Source organism: Macroventuria anomochaeta, assembly GCF_010093625.1.
Source record: "Macroventuria anomochaeta strain CBS 525.71 unplaced genomic scaffold BU25scaffold_53, whole genome shotgun sequence".
Taxonomy (NCBI): domain Eukaryota; kingdom Fungi; phylum Ascomycota; class Dothideomycetes; order Pleosporales; family Didymellaceae; genus Macroventuria; species Macroventuria anomochaeta.
In genome coordinates this window covers 17,855-33,834 of record NW_022985414.1, presented here as the reverse complement: position 1 = coordinate 33,834, position 15,980 = coordinate 17,855, and the positions used below count along the sequence as shown (strand labels likewise).

The 15,980-nt window shown below is 52.6% G+C and overlaps 8 protein-coding genes across 8 annotated transcripts; 4 read left to right on the top strand and 4 right to left on the bottom strand.

The window, feature by feature from the left end:
- Nucleotides 1-236: 236 nt before the first annotated feature.
- BU25DRAFT_415951 (Aldo/keto reductase) lies at nt 237-1,909 on the bottom strand. The gene is made up of 5 exons (XM_033707656.1): nt 1,593-1,909; nt 1,389-1,539; nt 887-1,311; nt 783-831; nt 237-729 (listed from the first exon to the last, which is right to left on the bottom strand). Exons 1-5 carry the CDS (start codon nt 1,619-1,621, stop codon nt 349-351), a joined length of 1,035 nt encoding a protein of 344 aa, XP_033555777.1. The 5' UTR covers nt 1,622-1,909; the 3' UTR covers nt 237-348.
- A 276-nt stretch (nt 1,910-2,185) lies between these two features.
- BU25DRAFT_463533 (polyubiquitin) lies at nt 2,186-3,219 on the bottom strand (the record flags this gene model as incomplete). Its single annotated transcript, XM_033710610.1, has 3 exons — nt 2,186-2,853; nt 2,910-3,137; nt 3,198-3,219. 3 exons carry the CDS (start codon nt 3,217-3,219, stop codon nt 2,186-2,188), a joined length of 918 nt encoding a protein of 305 aa, XP_033555776.1.
- A 748-nt stretch (nt 3,220-3,967) lies between these two features.
- Nucleotides 3,968-5,937, top strand: BU25DRAFT_426341 (uncharacterized protein; the record flags this gene model as incomplete). The annotated part of the gene is made up of 3 exons (XM_033708412.1): nt 3,968-4,025; nt 4,298-4,705; nt 5,045-5,937. The coding sequence occupies 3 exons, from the start codon at nt 3,968-3,970 to the stop codon at nt 5,935-5,937; spliced, it is 1,359 nt and encodes a 452-aa protein (XP_033555775.1).
- A 1,333-nt stretch (nt 5,938-7,270) lies between these two features.
- BU25DRAFT_452584 (mannose-1-phosphate guanyltransferas-like protein) lies at nt 7,271-9,302 on the top strand. Its single transcript, XM_033709803.1, has 5 exons — nt 7,271-7,757; nt 7,811-7,854; nt 7,932-8,078; nt 8,153-9,029; nt 9,080-9,302. Exons 1-5 carry the CDS (start codon nt 7,751-7,753, stop codon nt 9,097-9,099), a joined length of 1,095 nt encoding a protein of 364 aa, XP_033555774.1. The 5' UTR covers nt 7,271-7,750; the 3' UTR covers nt 9,100-9,302.
- A 2,136-nt stretch (nt 9,303-11,438) lies between these two features.
- On the top strand, nt 11,439-12,550 carry BU25DRAFT_233951 (uncharacterized protein). Its single transcript, XM_033701447.1, has one exon. The coding sequence runs from the start codon at nt 11,564-11,566 to the stop codon at nt 12,395-12,397; it is 834 nt and encodes a 277-aa protein (XP_033555773.1). The 5' UTR covers nt 11,439-11,563; the 3' UTR covers nt 12,398-12,550.
- Nucleotides 12,551-12,759: 209 nt separating this feature from the next.
- BU25DRAFT_353985 (uncharacterized protein) lies at nt 12,760-13,011 on the bottom strand (the record flags this gene model as incomplete). The annotated part of the gene is made up of 1 exon (XM_033703490.1): nt 12,760-13,011. A coding segment is annotated over one exon (252 nt), but the record flags the coding sequence as incomplete, so codon positions are not given.
- Nucleotides 13,012-13,241: 230 nt separating this feature from the next.
- BU25DRAFT_404108 (tartrate dehydrogenase) lies at nt 13,242-14,826 on the bottom strand. The gene is made up of 2 exons (XM_033705109.1): nt 13,755-14,826; nt 13,242-13,704 (listed from the first exon to the last, which is right to left on the bottom strand). The coding sequence occupies exons 1-2, from the start codon at nt 14,499-14,501 to the stop codon at nt 13,351-13,353; spliced, it is 1,101 nt and encodes a 366-aa protein (XP_033555771.1). The 5' UTR covers nt 14,502-14,826; the 3' UTR covers nt 13,242-13,350.
- On the top strand, nt 14,717-15,849 carry BU25DRAFT_233942 (uncharacterized protein). Its single transcript, XM_033701446.1, has 4 exons — nt 14,717-14,854; nt 14,907-14,985; nt 15,032-15,093; nt 15,144-15,849. The coding sequence occupies exons 2-4, from the start codon at nt 14,983-14,985 to the stop codon at nt 15,715-15,717; spliced, it is 639 nt and encodes a 212-aa protein (XP_033555770.1). The 5' UTR covers nt 14,717-14,854; nt 14,907-14,982; the 3' UTR covers nt 15,718-15,849.
- Nucleotides 15,850-15,980: the final 131 nt, after the last annotated feature.

Here is a 15,980-nt window from a genome sequence, read left to right as displayed (position 1 = left end):
GTTGCAAATTTTGGCGCATAGCGCTCGTTGGTGGTGAGTTCCTGTCGGCAACGAGATCGAGGAAGTTGACCGAGGAATAGAGGAAGTGGTGATTGAGGCTGTCTGCTGTGGACGTCAGGGAAGCGTCGTCCTTCCCTATTTGGTGTCGACAAGGGAGATGGCGAACGATGTCTGAATAGAGAACAGTAATCAGGCTGAAGGTTCCTCACGTCGTGGTCAGAGCAATACAACTAATAGTGTGCAATTGCATGAATCTTCGTTCGTGCTATTCTCCTTGATCTGCGGTTGCAAGACAGCAGTCAACACTCTGACAGACCACCAATGCCTCCGCCCAGCATCTTCACAAACCTAGAATCCCTGCCTCTCCTTCGGCGCATACCTCTCTTCCAAATACTTTGTATCCTCATCACTCAACTGGTAATTCGAATTCCTTACTGTCTCCTCCACCCTCTCCTTACTACTCAGCCCAATAATCGGGCAAACGCCCTTCTTGATGCACCAAGCTGTCGCAATACACGCCATGCTGACGTTGTTCTTTTTCGCAACGTCCTCGACGCGGCTGATAATCTCTTGGTCGATCTTATCTTCGCGCCCGTGCACGAGGCTCTCGAGGAACCTGTCGGTTTGCGCACGCGACGAGGAGCGGTTGGACCAGGGACGCGTGAGGGCACCGCGGGCGATGGGGGACCAGGGGATTAGGCCGACGCCGGTGTCTTGACAGTATGGGATCTGGTTGGTGTGTGAGCATGTCGTTTTTTGAGGGTCATAGGTGGAGGGCTTACCATCTCCCGCTCTTCCTCGCGATAGATGAGGTTGTAGTAGTTCTGCATACTGTTTGAATGTTAGCAAGCATCTAGCATAAGCCAATACCGTTTGAGCAGCGTACCTGATAAACTTGTGCCACCCATTCTTCTCAGCAATGTTCTGCAGTGTCTGAAACTCCCATGCTGCCATGGAGCTGGCACCAATGTACCTCACCCAACCCTTCTCAACAACATCATTCAGCGCCTTCATAATCTCTTCCCTCGGTGTGCCACGATCCAAACGGTGAATCTGTAGGACATCGATATATGTGCCGAGGCGCTCAACGCTCTTCTCAACAGCGTCGAAGATGTGCTTGCGGCTCAACCCAACCTGGTTCACCGTCTCGCCATCGTTGATGGAGACTGCTGCGATACTGAGGGATGGATCTTCTTCGTTGACACCGAAGTAGCATTTCGAGAGGAGAACGAGCTTGTTGCGTGGGATGTTGTATTGCTTGATGGCTTTGGCGATGATCTTCTCGGAGATGCCGTGAGAGTAGATGTCAGCCTGAAAGTAGTTGTTAGCCCCATTATCATACATGCTGGCCCCTGGAAAACATCATTTTATGAACTGGCTATACGTACTGTATCCCATGTGTTGATACCGTTCTTGTATGCGTGCTCGAGAATAGGCAGAGCGGCGTCCTCGTTCAAGACCCAAGGCTGCCACTTATCGCTACCGAAGCTCATGGCGCCCAAGATGACCTTGGAGACCTTCAGGCCGGATTTACCCAGGCTACACAATGATCAGCGAACTTGCTTCAATGGTGTTTTGGTGGGGAGACCAACTTGACGTATTGCATCTTTTGTTCAGCCATTGTCGTCGCTGTGTGCTTTCTTCGGAGTTCAAAGTTGATGGTGAGTACTGTCGTAACAGAAAGAAGAGAGGGAGCTTCGCGGAGCTTTATCAGAGCAGGGCGGGTGAGTTTATTTAGCCTTCGAAGCTGTCGGGGTTAAAGCCAAGCTATCGTGGAGATATCTCTTAAATCCGCGGTCATTTCGTCACGATGTGGGGTACCGGCGACACTAGGTCGAGCACCTTTGCGAAGCACCATGATGCCGACTTTGAGGTGTTGTGGTCTCGAAGTAAGCACACTCTCAACGACTGTATGACGGAGGATAAGACAAGGCCACGAGATGGGTTAGTAATTGGTGCTCGAAATCACAACACGTTACTAGGGGCATCACGATTGCGCAATAGAGAACAAGACATCTTTGAGAGTGAACTCTCAGCCCGTAGGCATGCTTGTTGCATTGATGATAGGGCCATTGTACGCGGTGTACGGCCGTGTGAACCTATGAATAAACCAAGGCCCCAGCCCGTAGGCCAGGATCATTTCCTGTAAACGCCTTGCCAGAAACTATCATCAGACCATAACCACCTACTGTCCGCCACGCAGACGAAGCACCAAGTGCAGCGTCGACTCCTTCTGGATGTTGTAGTCGGAAAGCGTGCGACCGTCCTCCAGCTGCTTACCAGCGAAGATGAGACGCTGCTGGTCCGGAGGGATGCCCTCTTTGTCCTGGATCTTGGACTTCACGTTGTCGATTGTGTCGCTGGACTCAACTTCCAATGTGATGGTCTTGCCAGTGAGCGTCTTGACGAAAATCTGCATACCACCACGGAGACGGAGCACCAAGTGGAGAGTAGATTCCTTCTGGATGTTGTAGTCCGAGAGTGTGCGGCCGTCCTCCAACTGCTTACCAGCAAAAATGAGGCGCTGCTGGTCCGGAGGGATACCCTCCTTATCCTGAATCTTAGACTTGACGTTGTCAATGGTATCTGACGACTCAACCTCGAGCGTGATGGTCTTTCCAGTTAGGGTCTTGACGAAGATTTGCATACCACCGCGCAGGCGCAGAACGAGATGCAGTGTAGACTCCTTCTGAATGTTGTAGTCGGACAGGGTACGGCCATCCTCAAGCTGCTTGCCGGCGAAAATCAGGCGCTGCTGATCCGGGGGAATACCCTCCTTGTCCTGAATCTTCGACTTGACATTGTCAATAGTATCGGAGGACTCGACTTCGAGGGTAATGGTCTTGCCGGTCACTGGTGATGATGTTAGCATGAACTCATGACGTGCGATGGACGCTGTGACAACTTACGAGTCTTCACAAAGATCTGCATACCACCACGAAGGCGGAGGACAAGGTGGAGGGTGGACTCCTTCTGAATGTTGTAGTCGGACAAGGTGCGGCCATCCTCAAGCTGCTTGCCAGCGAAGATCAGGCGCTGCTGATCAGGAGGAATGCCTTCCTTGTCCTGGATCTTGCTCTTGACATTGTCGATGGTGTCCGAGGACTCCACCTCAAGGGTGATCGTCTTGCCGGTGACTGCGAGGCTGTTAACAACTGAAGGCGCAACTGAGGGCGGTGGCGGCAAGCGCTACTTACGGGTCTTGACGAAGATCTGCATGGTTATGGTCTTGTTTGGTGTGCTGTTGTAGTGTGTGTGTGGTTTGCAGCGTGTGCGTGGGCTGTGGATTGAGTGGGGGAGTGTGATGTAGGAGAGGTCGAGACGGAGGGGCGGGCTTGGTTTTATATGGGAGGCAGGCGTAGGCGGCAAGCTGAGGCTGTGATAGTGATGGCAATGACGCTAACCCAAGGAGGCCCCTGCACCAATGAGATCAGGCTGTCGGAACGTTCGGGCAGGTTCGACCGAAAGCGTGCGCCGCAATTCACCCACTTTGCTGTTTGCTCTTTGTCAGCTGCAGCTTTCACAATGAGCTGGAATCCTCTTTTACTGCTGTTGATTGCAGTGAAACAGTCTGCTGTCGTTGTGCCACCTGGAGCTCGGTGGCCTGTTCGCGGCACCCTTCCCCGCTTCCGTTATCGCGCTTTATAATGGCGCCGTCTGACCCCATGTGACGCTTCCTTATCGATCAAACAAGGCAACATCGCCTCCAATCCGGTACTCATGAACCGAGGACCTCAAAGCGTGCCAAATCATCATTACGAGCTCCCCGCAGCTTCAACAAGCAACCAGCTGCCATGCTGAGCACGCACTATGATCAGAGGCTTGCGGTTGAGCATTGTGCGATAAGATGCATTGATGGCGGCGCATCGCTGACGTATTGAACAATGCACGGCCCTGAAGGTACTCAGTTGGGCGTCGCCAGCCTGCAAACAGTCATGCTTAGTGGCGAAAATCACCCAATCCAAACATGTTGGGTGAAGACTTTGTGTCAACTTTTGCGACACAACTCAAGACGTGGCGATTTCGTAAGCTTGAAAGCCTCCAGGCTCAGGCGAGAAGCAAAAGTTGCATGCGCCACATCGGCCGAATGCACGTGGCGGTGATGGACCCTGGAGATAGTCAAGATCTTGGAAAATTGAAGATCACCTGAACGAAGTACACATGGCTGTTGCAGATCTTTTGAACAAAGGAGATTGTTTGGTTCGCAGTGAGGTCTGGTGTGAAGTCACAACGTCATCATCCCGCGTCTGGCTTGTACTGCCTTGTATTTGAGCTTCACTTCTGTTTCGTATTGTAGAATTGAATACCTCCTACCGAACACATACTTGCGCATTGATCCTACGACCGTCTCGAGTGTGCGACTGCAACGATAGCGAAATGGCAGCACCAACACTCACCAACCCCTCACTCACTGCAGCGGTATGCAGTCTCGAGCACCGCGCTTGGGCCGCCCTCTGCAGCTCTGGCCACGACCTTCTACCCCTCCTGTCCAACAACCCCGTCATGATCTTCCCTGGCGACCACATCCTCACAGCCGTCTCCTCACCGACCGTTCACGAAATGCTGCAGAGCGCCGAGTTCCACCCATGGAGCGACTACAAGCTCAGTCACGACGAGGTAATCCCACTCGGCAAAGACAGCGCCATGATATACTACCGCGTCGAAGCACAGCGTGCGGATGAGACGTTCCGAGCAATCTGCTCAAGTGCGTGGGTGTTGGAGGGTCAGGAGTGGAAGATGGCGAGCCACCAGCAGACATTGATCTGAAGAGGGCCAGATACACAACGGGCTTTGCATGTTTGGAAAGGAGTTTTGGAGATGATACCCGGTTTGATGGCTTTGGGGTTTGGTCCAAATGCGCATAACGGCATTGGCCGAGGAGTGCGGCTGGTCGGGGTTTCACGCCACGGAGTATCTGCGTGGCGGAGCAACTTACTTCTGAAAACCACGATGTGAATCTGCAATCAATACATAGATATCGATGTTCCGCTTGCATCGTGAATCGTGACGCTTTTGATTCCCACATAGCGCGGCTAAATATTAGCGTCCGTCGGTGACATCAGTGATCTCGACTTTCGTGACATAGCCAGGAACGCACCGAAAACAGCTGCAATATTAGCAAAATCAATGATACTTTCTGTGCCTACAAGGCATACGCGACCCCTTCTCCTCGCAGTGCACAACATACCTCAAACGATGAACTACGCTGCCGCAGCCGGTGGCTCGAGAGGGCCACCACGACAGCCTCCACAACAGCGCAACGACCCTGCAACGCAAGCAAAACACACATCCAACGGACATGCTCAGAGGTCCAGAAGTCCGCGACGACGGAGTCCGGAGGGCCATGGACAAGGGTATCAAAGAGCCAAACATGTGACTCGCGAAGAGCACAAGCCAAATACAGGAGCGGAGGAGGAGCTTGTCTATGTGCTCACTCTCAAGCTGACAGACTCGTTGGCTAAGCCGATGAATTCGATGCGCGAGCAGTACTTTCCGAAGAGGCTCAACAGAACTCCCGCTCATCTGACATTGTTTCATGCACTTCCAGACTCTCGATTCGCCGCGATTGACAGTGGACTATCGCAGCTGTCTGCCAACACTAGACCTTTCTTCGTCTCGACTGGAAAGCCATTCCGGATGCGCCTTGGAGTGGGTATCAATGTTGGCAAAGGGTACAATAGGATGAAGCAGGTACACGAAGACCTGAGATCGCAATGGATGCCTCACCTCAGCGAGCAGGATCAGGGAGGATGGAAGCCGCACTGGACGGTCATGAATAAGGTCAACGAGGAGAAGAAGGTCGATGATGCATTCCAGGCGGTTGAGAAGGAGATGCTCCAGAACGTCCGGGAAGGCCAGGCGATTGGTCTCGACCTGTGGCGTTACGATAAGGGTAACTGGATATTCGCCAATGAGTACAGATTCAAGGACGCTTGAAAAGACGCCGAAGAAAGGCCTGGAAGGATTCTGTGTAACCATGAGGGAGTTCACAGTCGATGGCCGAGACGGGGTGAGAGAAGGGGATGGTCCCGGGCCGTGCTCGTGCTGTATCAACATGGTTCTGGAGAGCAACGCAGCGCAGGATGCTTTAGTTGAGGCATTGTAGGATCCCGACTCATGGCGTAAAAGATGATGACGAGGTGGAGTGGCGATCGGTTACAAGACGGAGTAACTGCGGTCAGTTTTCCATGGCTTTATCAGACTTGCCGTGAAGGGAAGGATGCTATTCACGCTCCGCGGCGCAGGCAACCTGTACTCCTTCCAATATTAGCAGTGATTTCTCTGACAATAACGATGGTGAATTTGCACACCTACGAACAAAACACTCCCTTCATATGCTGAATGCCGCAGCTGCTTAAAGACATGTCTCAAACTGCGAAAGATTTGAGGACGTTCGCGTTAGAGCGACCTTCGGGAATAAGCACTTGTGGATGCTGTTCACAACGCATTAGCGTTCAGTATCCCACAGTTCGATGAGGTTGCCAGTATAGGCAGTACGGCTCCACCGGTGCGGCTGTAACGTGGATTGAGTTCTTTGGCCGTTGAGCTGAAACGTTTGACAGGGAATGGCAAGAGCCGGAAAGGGTTCGTGACGTAGTCTGCGGAGGAGGTAGATCGTTGCAAAAGGACGTGATGAGAGGGCTGCACAAATGCAATTAACCAACGTCGATGCTTGAAATTGAGTGCAGAATTGAGTGTTCAGCCTCGAAGAGTTCGAAATCGCAGCAAAGATCTTAGGCGCAGAGATACGAGCTGTCGTCGCTCAAAATACATCATCTAGCGCTCGTAAGGCTGTGTAAGCGCATCATGAGCAATGTTGAAGTTGGTCGGTTGCCACGCAAATACGACGCGCGTCGTAATCAAGATCGTGTGTTCTTCAAACATCGTGAGGAGCTTGTGAGGGGCTGGCTGGGAGTACCGTGGGAACACAGCGCTCTGAGACGTCGCAAAGTTTCGTTTTGCTCTCCAGGACCGATCATGTGTACTTTGACAGCGGCTGTAGGGAGCGAATTACGTGTGGCTTTCTGGAGGTGCGCAGTACACTTTCGCCGGAACAGGCAAAGAGAGCACAGCCACATACCCGCTGGGTAAGGGCGGGTTCTCGGGTGCTCTCCGCTTCGTGACCTAACAAGTTGATCTCGAACGCCTCTAATTTCGGCATGAGGCTGCACGTGGTCGACATCTCAGGGTATCTTGCGCAAGGCGGTGTGCCGAGTCGCAGAGGGAGTGATCAGATGCGTCGCTTGTACCTGCGAGATTCTGGGGCGCTCTGGCATGATGGTTTTCCAGGGTTGCAGCCAGTGGTCGAGTCTTGCTGGTGTTGCTGCGATGTCACCCAAACTTCAACATCAACGATGCTGAAATTAGAAGCGCATAGGCTGAGCGATCAGGAACAGCGGAAGAACAATTGCAAGGGGTCGGAGACGTTAGGAGGAAGACACGAGGGTAGCGGCCGAGGGCGAGGACTTGGTTGGTGAAGAAAGGGGAATTAATGGACCCCTTCTTGGCATGGACCACGAAGCTAGGGAGCTTCCTGGCCCAGAGTTCATAAGGTCCAGCTGTCCTCACCACTGCGCTCCTTGACCCTGTCTGCATATTCACTTGCACACTATATCTAAGTGTTCTACTCGTAGTTCACTTGATCGTCTCTCGCTTGCTTGTCTCTGTTATTGAAGAACCAATTGCTCTCTTCAACCCCTCCACATCTACTTTCTTCTAGACTGTCTCCTCACACATCACCACCACCAACATGAAGGGTTAGTGTAGCCACATATATGTTCGCAATACAGGCAACTAACTGCCCATGCAGCCATCATTCTCGTCGGAGGGTTCGGTACCCGTCTGAGGCCTCTTGTATGCCTTTCCCCTGCGCAATGCTCTCTAGAGGGGCCCCGCGATGCTTGAAAGGGCACAACTAACCCCAATCACAGACCCTCACATACCCCAAGCCGCTTGTTGAGTTTGCCAACAAGCCCATGATCCAGCACCAGATTGAGGCTCTTGCCGCTGCTGGTGTCACCGATGTTGTCCTCGCTGTCAACTACCGCCCAGAGATCATGGCTGAGGCCCTGAAAACAGTCAGTACACCCAGAACACCCAGAACACCCAGAACACGCCAGCCGGGAAGAACATGCAATTGACTCGGTCGCAGTACGAGAAGCAGTACAACATCAAGATCACATTCTCCGTCGAGACCGAGCCCCTTGGCACCGCCGGACCCCTGAAGCTCGCCGAGGCCATCCTCGGAAAGGACGAGTCGCCCTTCTTCGTTCTTAACGCCGACGTTACCTGCGAATACCCCTTTGCGCAGCTCGCCGAGTTCCACAAGCAGCACGGTGACGAGGGTACAATTGTTGTCACGAAGGTAGAGGAGCCGTCCAAGTACGGTGTTGTTGTACACAAGCCCAGCCACCCCTCGAGGATCGACCGCTTCGTCGAGAAGCCCGTCGAGTTCGTCGGTAACCGCATCAACGCCGGTATCTACATCCTCAACCCCAGCGTCCTGAAGCGCATCGAGCTCCGCCCCACCTCCATTGAGCAGGAGACATTCCCCGCCATCTGCAAAGACGGTGGTCTGCACTCGTTCGACCTTGAGGGTTTCTGGATGGATGTTGGACAGCCCAAGGACTTCCTCTCCGGTACCTGCTTGTACCTCTCTTCGCTGCAGCGCAAGAGCCCTAAGCTCCTTGTCTCCCCCAACGAGCCATACGTCTATGGCGGTAACGTCATGATCGACGAGTCCGCAAAGATTGGCAAGAACTGCCGTATCGGACCTAATGTCACAATTGGACCCAACGTTGTCATCGGCGATGGTGTCCGTCTCCAGCGCTGCGTGCTGTTGAAAAACAGCCGCGTCAAGGACCACGCCTGGGTCAAGTCGACCATCGTTGGCTGGAACAGCACTGTCGGCAAGTGGGCTCGTCTCGAGAACGTAACTGTTCTCGGCGACGATGTCTCCATTGGCGACGAGGTCTATGTCAACGGTGGTTCAGTCCTGCCCCACAAGACCATCAAGCAGAACGTCGACAGTAAGTTTTCTCCACAACATCACTGGTGTACTGCCGCTAATTTGCACCAGCTCCTTCGATCATCATGTAAACTTACCTTCCACTTCGATTTACACGATTCTTTCATCGACCGGATGTGACCGACGTACGGCTTTTAATCACCTTCTACCTTCTTGTATATTCTGCGATACCGATCTTTCACGTTCTGCGAGCATCTGCATAGAGATTGCAGGTGTCTTATGTCTTTTTCTCTCAACTCTCGGCATCGTTCATCAAAAGCGCGCAGGGCTTGGCTGGGGTTCATGGGTCATGGGTTGGGAAGTGCGTGTCTACGGATCGTGCAAGGTGCTATATTGGGGATTTGCAGCGTTTACATTTCTTGGGCAGCATCGACAGAAGTTTGCTGCGACAATCATACAGACGACTTACGTGACGTACATAGCGAGATACATCCCGCAATCGAAAGAGATACCCTGATACCCGGATCTGTCACCTGTCCTTTCCACCTATTGTTCGGCCGTTATCGCTCCCACGTCCAAAACGATACCTTTCTCACACACGCGGCTGGTTCTATCGGCAATGTCATTGCTGGGATCGGCTTAACCTCTCTGTACATATGGCTGGGCATGTCTGTGTTCAGCCAGTCAAGAAGTTCAACAACACAAGCCGCCAGACAATGAATGTCTTAGCCACTTTGCTATCGATAACACCCGAGGAATTCGCTATACCTGACTTATTCAACGTAGTAGTTCTCGCTGGACTGTGCTGTGATGGACGACAGATGTCTCCTCTTACCAGCGTGCAGAGTGTTCTTTCTGGCCTGCACGCCCAACCTGGACGTCCGTACTATATAACGCACACACCGACATATCTGGGCATTTGCCAAAGGTCCTCACCCGGACGCGTATATACTCAGACACTCAAGCATCTACAACGCTCCTGCTGTGTTGCAAACTTTCGAAGGTAGTCCAGCAACGGGACAGGGTCAAGGGGACAAAAGCAGGCCTTGGAGCTCGCAGCTGGGCCTTTGTCCCAAAGGCAATATTGGGGGGGGGGGGGGTCCAAGTCACATTACTTCACTTTCACACAACGCACCCCGCCAAGGCGGCGGCGTTGGGTCTAGCGTCTCAAGCAACGGTTCATACCCGAGGTCCGCGAGCTCGTCTTCGACCTCCTCCACTGTCCACAGCAGACATCCCTGCACTGTTCAACCTGCTTGCGAGCTTATCATTGCATTCCCCTCAAGTGTCTTGTCCCTGACAGCACTTCAGGCGCCGCCACGACACTCAGCAGTCCTATGTAGTGAAAGCACACCTCTGCGACAACATCAGCCAGCAGTGACGTCAACGGGTTGGCGCAACTGCTACGGTACTTCACTTGCGGTCGAAGATTAGTACTCTACCGGAGCGCACTACTTTCCCCACCTGCTCACTAATCCCACCAGGCACCATTCTCTCCTTTCTCTACCATTCTCAACCACTCTCAATCAACCTACACATGCGCAATGGCAGTCAACGAGTTGTCAACGCGCCCCATGCAGGCTGGTACTGCCTCTACTTCTACCGCTGAACGGTATGTCAATCAAACACTGTATCTTGGCGCATACCTGACTTCAACAAGGTCCACCTCTAGTTCACCGTTGCCTAAGATGGCTTTTTTGGCCGCCGCCTCCGTTAAGCCATCTGCGCCATACACTACCGACCAGCGTTTCACAAGTAATGGCGCCCGGTGAGACCAAGCTGTCGGCTGCGCAGCAGCTAGCAGACTGCGACTGGCAGTGTCTCGTGGTGGTCGTCTTCATCTTCGCGCTCGCATACTTTAGGCCGCTGGCTAGTATGCATGTCCCTACAGGCTTTCTCCATAGTTATCGGTTTCACGGTCCAATTGCTATTGGTACTGCTCAAGCAACGCTTCGGCACTACACTTAGCACCGGCTTCCTCTGGATTGTTTTCGACGGTCACCACTATCTCAAGGCTCCCTCCTGTCTACGGCGCCCGGTCGAGTCTACACCATCGCAACCGGCAGATGACAGATCTGGCAAGGTTGGTTACACCCAACGAGTTGCTCAGGATCCACAATTGCCAGCATACAACCAGCGAGATTTATCAGTCGCGGAGGAGCAGCAACGGTCTACCGTCGACATCGCACCTTTTGTCAACCTGGCTTATGCTCCTATCGTTGCCGTTCTTGACATCGCTCCTCGCAGTCCTGTCATCGACATAACTGTCCAGACTTACTCCCCTATCCTCGTCATCGCCGACACAGCTCCTACCAATTGTGCTATTACATCATCGTTTGGCTGAGCCCGATACGATCAAGTACGAGGGAACCACCACTCTCGAGGCTGATCACTCTATCACCATCATCGACACCAATTCCAAACATTGCCCAAAGGAAACTACAATTGAGCACTCGGTAGCTAACTATACGTTTGCCAGTCAGAAATATGCCGCCAATCACGAGGATGAGACTGCCCATGACATGGTTCATTTCTCTGTCGAGGCCGCGGTCACCTTTGACACCGGCTCGGGTCTAGCTGCGATTAAGCACTCAGATGCTGGTACTGCGCTCACCGATCCTGTGGTTGCTGCCGAAGAGAAGACCGAATTTTCTCGCGAGATCACTCATTCTCCTGTGGAGGATGCCACCGATTAACAAGGGCTGCCTTGAACATGGTGAGTCCGATCCAAATGGAGATAAGTGCAAGACGCTTCGAGACCTGGAATGCCACCCGGGGCATGCCAGAGCCAAGCTTGATAATCCAGTCCTTGGCTGGCTTGATAGCATGGAAAACGTCAAGTTTTCCGATACCTACGCCTATTTTCCATGCACCTGCGGCACCAAGGCCTTGAACGCTTATCTCAAGTCTCGGTACAAGGTCGAGCCAGGCTATGATCCGAGCGAGTATACACATGAGGCACCTCAACCGTTCTTCCTGGATGAGGACGCGCTTGAGGAAGATCGCCAGCACAAGGCAAAGGATGAGGCATACTTGGGCCCTATTCCTGATTTTACAGAGCTTACCAAATACACTCTTGGCTTCCGCATGCCTCAAGGCTTCCTGCAGATCGAGCACGAAGCTCTTCCGCCGCGCCGTGAGCACGGATACCTGCACCGTCCTTTCACCGACCACTGCATGGGCTGCTTTCCTACTGGCGAACATAACGACGACTGCTCAGAATATAATGCGCACAATGCGGTGCGTGCGATCAAGTACGACAGCTCGAGGGAGCGCGAATATGAGGCTGTTCATACGAAGTGGGATCGAGCTCAGTTCGGACGTATCCGCAATGCCGAAGAGCACAAGAAGATTGGTGTGTTGAACGCACAGCACTATGCCAGTGTCTCGTGGTACTATGGTGGATGGAACCCGAAAGTGACTGTTTAGTTCTCTGTTTTCCTTTGCTCTCAACATGTTACAGTACTGGCTGCTATTTGTTTTCCATTGTTTATTCAATGTTTGCGCAATCGGTTACGAGCATACAACTAGCGGGATCAGGCGTTCAAGGAAGGACGATATCCAAGGGCTATTTGCATCATTCTGGCGTTTGGTCATATCTTGCAGAAGAAGGAAGCGGCGCAGCACATACGCACTACAAAGGACGGAAGGAACTATTTACAATGACCTGCAAAAGAAGGCATAGCGAAGACTATAATCCATCAATGAAACCTATGTTAACACAAGACTGTAAGCATGACTTCTTGCGCCATCCACATCTTCACACCCAAGCAGCCATCCCACACCACCCCTCACACCGCCTTCCCTGGCACACCCTCCATCCAACACACCCAAGCATCGAGCGCGTCCACCCAGCTTCGCAGCAGTACCAGAATCGTATCGACTTCCTCCAGCTTGTCCTGCAGATGGAACGTCCACAGTGCAAGGCCAATGCAAGTTGTCCGGCCCATGCCCAGCGTCAATCTGGCTTGCGCTTCTTTGGATGTGTGGATACGTGCTCGGAACCTCATTTCGCAGATTACGGATTGCGGGTTATAAAGAGGTCATATGCCGCCGAGAGTTAGGGCTGTGGCGATGGAGAGGGTGGGTGAGGTGGGTGTAGTGGGAACTTGACATTGCGAATGCTAAGATTAGGTTGTCTCGATATTGATGGTGTTGAGGATGAAGTGATGGTATGCATGACCGTGGATTAGTAAGCACCGAAGTGAATCACGCTGGTCGTGCAGTCTCACAGGAGGCCTTAACTTGTATGCTCGAGAGCAAACATAGGAAGAGAAGTAGCGGTGGCCATGGCCATCAGGAACTACTGAAAATACTAAAGGCAAAATTCCCATGTATATCATGAAATATCGTCGAAGAATGGGATCAAGCTGTGATTCTGCTTACTTTCCCTTACCGACCACCTTCTCGAGTTCCGAGCACACGGCGTCTGTGACCTCTTTTGTGTTTGAGCTTCCGCCGAGATCCTTTGTGACAATGCCTTGCTCAGTGACATTCTCAACAGCCTTCATCATCTTGTTAGCAGCTTCTTCCTCGCCCAACCATGTCAGCATCTCCGCTGCTGTCCAGAAGGTGGCAACTGGGTTAGCGATGCCCTTTCCGGCGATGTCGAACGCTGAGCCATGGATAGGCTCAAACATGGATGGGTTCTTTCGAGTGGGGTCAAGGTTGGACGTGGGTGCAATGCCGATGGAACCAGCCAGGGCAGCTGCGAGATCGGAAAGGATATCGGCGTGCTGTTCGCGTTAGCTGCCTGGCCTAGTAGACGGTGTCCCAATCGACTTACAAGGTTGGTAGCGACAATGGTGTCGAGAGACTTCGGGTCCAACACCATGCGGCAAGTCATAGCATCAACCAGCATCTTGTCCCACTTCACATCTGGGAAGTCCTTTGACACCTCAAGTGCAACCTCGTCCCACATGACCATACCATTCCTCTGAGCATTCGACTTGGTGACGACTGTCAAGAACTTCCTCTCCCTCTTCTGCGCCAGCTCGAAAGCAAATCGGATCAGTCTCTCAACAGCATGTCTTGTGAAGATGGAGACCTCTGTGGCTATCTCCCATGGCTGACCCCGGTGAGACCGACCTCCTTGGCCGGCATATTCGCCTTCTGAGTTCTCGCGCACGATGACCCAGTCCAGATCACCGTGCGAGGCGTTCCTGAGAGGCGATTGTGTACCACGGAAAATCCTGGTTGGGCGCACGTTGGCGTATTGCTGGAATGGCTGGCAAATTGCTAGTCGGAGACCCCACAACGAGATGTGATCTGGGACGTCTGGTGCACCAACAGCGCCGAAAAGGATGGCGTCGTGCTTCTTCAAATTCTCAAGTCCACCATCTGGGATGTACTTTCCAGTCTTCTTGTAGGTTTCTGAGCTCCAGTCGTAGTCTTCAAACTCAAGCTCGAACGAGCCACCGAGCGATGTGAGCTTCTTCAAGACTTGTACAGCAGCATTGACAACCTCAGGACCGATACCATCGGCGCCCATGGTCGCAATTGAATGCTTTCTTTGAATTGCGATTGGAGACATTGTGGCGATCGTGTCTGCTCAATTGTGGAGTAGTAAAAGACAATGTTGTGTCAATGAGTGAAAGTCTGTCAATTAGCGGCTATCTCGATCTTATGTATTCATACCGTGCGAGTTCCGCAATAGTTTGCCTTCGTAAATGATTGGCTACTGGTGCATCGCAGAGAATGTCCGGAGTAAGAGTGTGCGGCGCGCTGCAGCGTGTTTGTAGCGGCCTTTCTTTCTCCGGACATCGAGAATTGCGCCGCTCCAGCATCCACATGGTTCCTAGCCTTGGCGAACTGCGAATGTATCGACAGCAGCGTGGATCTGATGAGAAGAATTGACGATGGCGATGGAACACAGGATCGAAGGAGGTGTGTAGCGTGTGGTCCCAGAATGGCACCGGCGTCTAATCACGTGTTGGAGGAAATTCAAACGCGTCGAGAATCCACTCCGACTTCGTTTCGTGTGTGCAACACAATCTTCGTCTTAGTGAGTTTTCATGGTAAGTTAAGACAGATAAGGCATTACGACCCTTGCTAATAGGCAAGGCCCTCAACCCGATCGCGTGCGACAATTGCCGGTCGAAGAAATGCAGATGTGACCGGCGAGTGTATGTGTATTAGGACTAACGTTGCTCTTACAATGTTAACACAATTGCAGCCCCTCATGTTCGCAATGCCGCGCTTCGTCGTTGATCTGCCGGTATCAGGAGGGTGGAAAGCGAGGACTCCCAATCGCATACATCAACAGCCTTGAGAGGCGGCTACGAGAGACGGAGTCAGCACTGTATGCAACCATGCTCGCGCTCGACGAGCATGACAACATCAAAGCCAGTAATATAGGTCTCTTAAAAGCCCCACGAGAGCTCTCAAAGGCCGAGAGGCAGGACGACTGGAAGCGACTGCCGCTTCAGACGCCTGAACAGCTCGCTATCTGGTTTCAGGAAAAGCAACAGCAAGCAGTCCCCTCTGAGCCCGATTTGCCGCACATCCCGTTCCCAGGAGTGCCAAATCTTCAACCAGTTGAGTCTCAATCCGGAGAGGGCCCTCGAATGGCCCTGCCAATGCCACATACTCCTGGTACTGACAACACCCACTCGCCCGTGTACTCTGAATCTGCCTCATCGATCCTGTCGAAGAGCATGACTGAGCAGCTCAGAGGCATCGAAACACCACAAGCACCGAGCACCTCAGCGATACCTTTCAAATCAACCAGCTGGCACAACTACTTCTGAGCTGCGATCATGACATCACGGCTCAGTAGCTCAACGAGAAAACGCGTGCTCTTGTAAATGACAAGCTCCTGCCAATACTTTGAAAAAGTTTTTTTGCTCCAAACTTTGATGGTGCAGCGACTCTCATCACCACGAAACGGCCCTGGAGCTGAGCTGCGTTAGGCAACGCGCATCGCGAGAGCGGGGTTTAATTCTCCGTAGGGCTGAGCTCGCCGACCCTTGTTTCTGCACACCCGCGACACCAAATTTCTTCCCTTCATCAT

Bases quoted from the DNA above. Each gene is read 5' to 3' on its own strand.
- BU25DRAFT_452584 (XM_033709803.1), top strand. The intron at 7,855-7,931 runs GTATGCCTTTCC...CCCCAATCACAG, and splicing joins GTACCCGTCTGAGGCCTCTT to ACCCTCACATACCCCAAGCC. The intron at 9,030-9,079 runs GTAAGTTTTCTC...AATTTGCACCAG, and splicing joins CATCAAGCAGAACGTCGACA to CTCCTTCGATCATCATGTAA.
- BU25DRAFT_415951 (XM_033707656.1), bottom strand. From the start codon at position 1,621: ATGGCTGAACAAAAGATGCAATACGTCAA. The intron at 1,540-1,592 runs GTTGGTCTCCCC...ATCATTGTGTAG, and splicing joins CAAAAGATGCAATACGTCAA to CCTGGGTAAATCCGGCCTGA. The intron at 730-782 runs GTAAGCCCTCCA...CACACCAACCAG, and splicing joins GCGAGGAAGAGCGGGAGATG to ATCCCATACTGTCAAGACAC.
- BU25DRAFT_233951 (XM_033701447.1), top strand. From the start codon at position 11,564: ATGCTGGTACTGCGCTCACCGATCCTGTGGTTGCTGCCGAAGAGAAGA.
- BU25DRAFT_404108 (XM_033705109.1), bottom strand. From the start codon at position 14,501: ATGTCTCCAATCGCAATTCAAAGAAAGCATTCAATTGCGACCATGGGC. The intron at 13,705-13,754 runs GTAAGTCGATTG...TAACGCGAACAG, and splicing joins CCATTGTCGCTACCAACCTT to CACGCCGATATCCTTTCCGA.
- BU25DRAFT_233942 (XM_033701446.1), top strand. The intron at 15,094-15,143 runs GTATGTGTATTA...ACACAATTGCAG, and splicing joins TGCAGATGTGACCGGCGAGT to CCCCTCATGTTCGCAATGCC.